This window comes from Gracilinanus agilis, chromosome 5 (assembly GCF_016433145.1).
Source record: "Gracilinanus agilis isolate LMUSP501 chromosome 5, AgileGrace, whole genome shotgun sequence".
Classification (NCBI taxonomy): Eukaryota; Metazoa; Chordata; class Mammalia; order Didelphimorphia; family Didelphidae; genus Gracilinanus; species Gracilinanus agilis.
Genome location: NC_058134.1, coordinates 293,980,608 through 293,983,702, shown reverse-complemented (window position 1 = coordinate 293,983,702; position 3,095 = coordinate 293,980,608). Strand labels below are relative to the sequence as shown.

At 56.0% G+C, this 3,095-nt stretch overlaps 1 protein-coding gene across 1 annotated transcript; it reads right to left on the bottom strand.

The window, feature by feature from the left end:
- Positions 1-99: 99 nt before the first annotated feature.
- WNT10B (Wnt family member 10B) lies at positions 100-2,725 on the bottom strand. Its single transcript, XM_044679263.1, has 4 exons — positions 2,652-2,725; positions 2,211-2,473; positions 198-571; positions 100-132 (listed from the first exon to the last, which is right to left on the bottom strand). The coding sequence occupies exons 1-4, from the start codon at positions 2,723-2,725 to the stop codon at positions 100-102; spliced, it is 744 nt and encodes a 247-aa protein (XP_044535198.1).
- Positions 2,726-3,095: the final 370 nt, after the last annotated feature.

The following is a 3,095-nucleotide window of genomic DNA, read 5'->3' as shown; positions in this document are numbered from 1 at the left end:
GGACAAGAGTGGGAGTGAAGCCCTCTCTGCTCCCAGCCCCGCCCCCCCCCCAAGCGTAAATTCTCTCTAAAACAAACTTCGCAGATCGGGAGGCCCCCACTATGGGTTGGAGATACAGGGGCAATCTGGCACCTACAGCCCCACATCCCCACACGGGTGCACAAACACCCAACACCGTCGCACAAACAGCTCGGTACCTGTCTCCCCACTCGGTTGTTGTGGATTCTCATTCGTGCCTGGATGTCTCGTGGAGCCTCCCTCAAATCCAGGAAGTCCCGAGAGAATTTCTCCCCGAAGTCCAGGTCCTGGTTGCAGCCACCCCATTCCCACGTATCCTGGGGACTAGGGCTGGTGCCGGAATTGGGGCCAAGGCCAAGTGGGGAGTTGGGAAAGCTTTTGCCACGGGAGAGCGTCTGGAGCTGTAATAGCTTGGCCCTCAGCCGGTCCTGTTCTCCGCTGCCTTTCCAGCCACAACCACAACTCACCAGCTTACCCAGGCTGCAAGCCGTGGCCACCGAGTGCATGACCCCAGCAGCTAGCATGGAGAAAGAGAAGGCAGTCTCTCGGAAACCTGGGGAGAAGCAAGAAGGGCGTTGGGAACGAGGAGATGAGTAGGAAGGGTGGCGGGACCAGAGGACTCCCCACCAGCATCAGCGCCACTTGGCTTAGCTTAGTTCCTGGACTCGGACAGGGGCCAAACCTTGAAGAATGAAGGGAAGGCAGAGAGAGAGAGAGGAGCAAATGAACTTGGATTTTTGAAAAGTAATGAGTAGAGGAGGCTTAGCCCTGGAATGCCCCCGTCCCCAGCCGGCCTTCTGGCCACCAAGTGCACACTCCCCAGGGAGCTCGAAGGATAGAAGTGGAGTCCAGTGGGATTTCCCCCCCCCAAAAAAAAAAACAAAAACCTTGCCACTCCTCTACGAATATTGGACCCATAAATCATCCTCCGCCATTAGAAAGACAAAGCCTGCCACTCAGAACGCTTAGGAATGACACATTATCCTTTGCCCTGGAGGTTCTTTTTACTTAATTATATGTATATGTATGTATTGATGTGTAGGTATGTACATGCATTTTAACTCTAGTCGATAGGTCGAAGTCTGAAGGTTCACCTTCAGCTGCTTTCAGCTGGAAAAGGCACTGGAAGGGGGAGGGATCACAGAGGGATCTACCCGGGACCTTATACTGCCAGGGGTGCTGTTGGGCTCTCTATATCCAGGGAGAGGCACTATCAGCCAGGAATTGAGGTTGGGCTGAAAGATATTTAGAGCTACAGTACTCTCACATGCTCAGGCCACTCTTGGTGCCACACTTCATTTGCTCGAAGGGACCCCAGTACTTCCTTTCAAAGCCCTGGTTCAGGACCTCTCTCCACCATTTCCCCTGAAGATGGGCTGCCGGTCCCAGCTCTCAATCCCCCCACCCCACTAAGTGTGAAGCTGTTCACACTTGTCTTGGGAATTCCCCGAAGAAGGCAGCTGTCTATTAACTCCTTCTTCCCCAAAGCATAGCCTCGATCCCTTAAACTAAGTCCGATTTTCATCCCATCAGTGACAACTCAGGGTCAGAAAAGATGATGCCTCTTAGACCTGGCCATAGTGACCTGTTCTCACCCTTCCCGAGGTTCCTCACCTGCTCAGGTGAGTGCCACCTGGGGCTCTCATAGAAGAGAGAGGAGGGGGATACTCTTTGGCTTCAAAGCCATCGGGGTCTTTGTTCCCAGCGACAGCTCCTGGGAACCCCAGCAATTAGGGGAGCAGGTTTAACCCTTAAACGGCTGGGGGCGTCTCCCCGCCTCCGCTGCGGCTGCGGAGGGCATGGCCCAGGCTTGTCAAAGAGTGGGAGGTGGAGAGAATAATGGGGGAGGTAAGTGTGGGGGGGGCGCGTTTGAAGCTTTCCGAGCTGGGGGAATCTCCCAACTCACAGGTGCAACCCGGGTCGGGCTGTGCAGAGCCTAGAGAAGGGGGGAGGGAAGAGAGGAACCAGAAAGCAGCTGCTTCGCCCGCAGCACAGCAGGTGGAAAGTTGGGAGCATGGCGCGAGCACAGCGAATCACGAAGCGGTAGAGTACTGAGGCCCAGACGGGGCAAGAAGACCTGGGGAGGGGGGAAAGGGGGAAGGGGATTCCCAGGTGAGGGCCCTCCCCTAGCTTTAAACTTTTCTTCCCCGCCTCCACCTGCCCTACTTCAACCGAGCAGGCCCTTGCCTCACCCCTCTTGAGGATGGCGCTGTGGTGTGGCAGCCGGCCGCTGGCCTCCAGGGATGAACAGTTCCAGCGCTGATCCCGGAGCTGGTGTTGGCACTCGTGAACCGCGATGTGCAGGCCCTGCAGCGCAGACGCCGTCACGTCGGGGCTGCGCAGGCACAGGCCGAACTGACGCTTACTGAGACCAGGCAGCGTTAGGCATACGGTGTTGGGAGTCAACGGAGGCTCCCCGGGAAGTTTCAGCCCCAGGATTTCATTGCTTAACGCTCTGGGGACATAGAAAAGACTCGTTGGAGACAAGGCCCAGACAAGGCTCCCTCTCCAGCAGATTCTGTGATGACTTGGATAGCCCTGCTATTACTAGCATCCTTCCACATTCCTCCCCCTTTTGGAGGCAGGATTCGGGGCGGAGCTGGATAGGAGCTAGGACCTGGCCAACGGCTTACCTACTGCAAAGGAAGAGGAGCAGGAGCCCGGCGAGGCCTGAAGGCAGAGACCATAACCGTGGCTCCTCCGTCATGTCCTGGCCAGGGCCTGGTGGCTCCAGCGGCAACTTCTTCAGGATCTGTGGGAATAAGTAGTAATACTGCATCCCAGCCAACTGCCTGATAGTCGAGAGTGGGGAGGTCTGGTCTTTGAAGCTTCTAACCCAAATCAGCCTCAATAAAGCCCCATAGATTCAGATACCTTGGAACTCGGAGCAAATCTGGGGGCCCAGAGGGGCAGCAGCCCACTTCCCAGTGGGAATGGATGAGATCCCGACTCCAACACTGCAGGAACCCACAGACAGTTTACGGAGCTTTCCCCAGGGAAGCATATGGGGCAAGCGAAAGGCACACAGGGACGCAAAGGCCCAAAACATACATATTTAGGCTTGAACACAAAATTAG

What these genes read in the sequence shown, in the direction of transcription:
- WNT10B (XM_044679263.1), bottom strand. Translation starts at nt 2,725, where the DNA reads ATGACGGAGGAGCCACGGTTATGGTCTCTGCCTTCAGGCCTCGCCGGG. An exon ending in CTCCTCTTCCTTTGCAGTAG is followed by an intron (nt 2,474 to 2,651) that starts GTAAGCCGTTGG and finishes CTATGTCCCCAG; the next exon opens with AGCGTTAAGCAATGAAATCC. An exon ending in ACAACCGAGTGGGGAGACAG is followed by an intron (nt 133 to 197) that starts GTACCGAGCTGT and finishes GTGGGGCTGTAG; the next exon opens with GTGCCAGATTGCCCCTGTAT.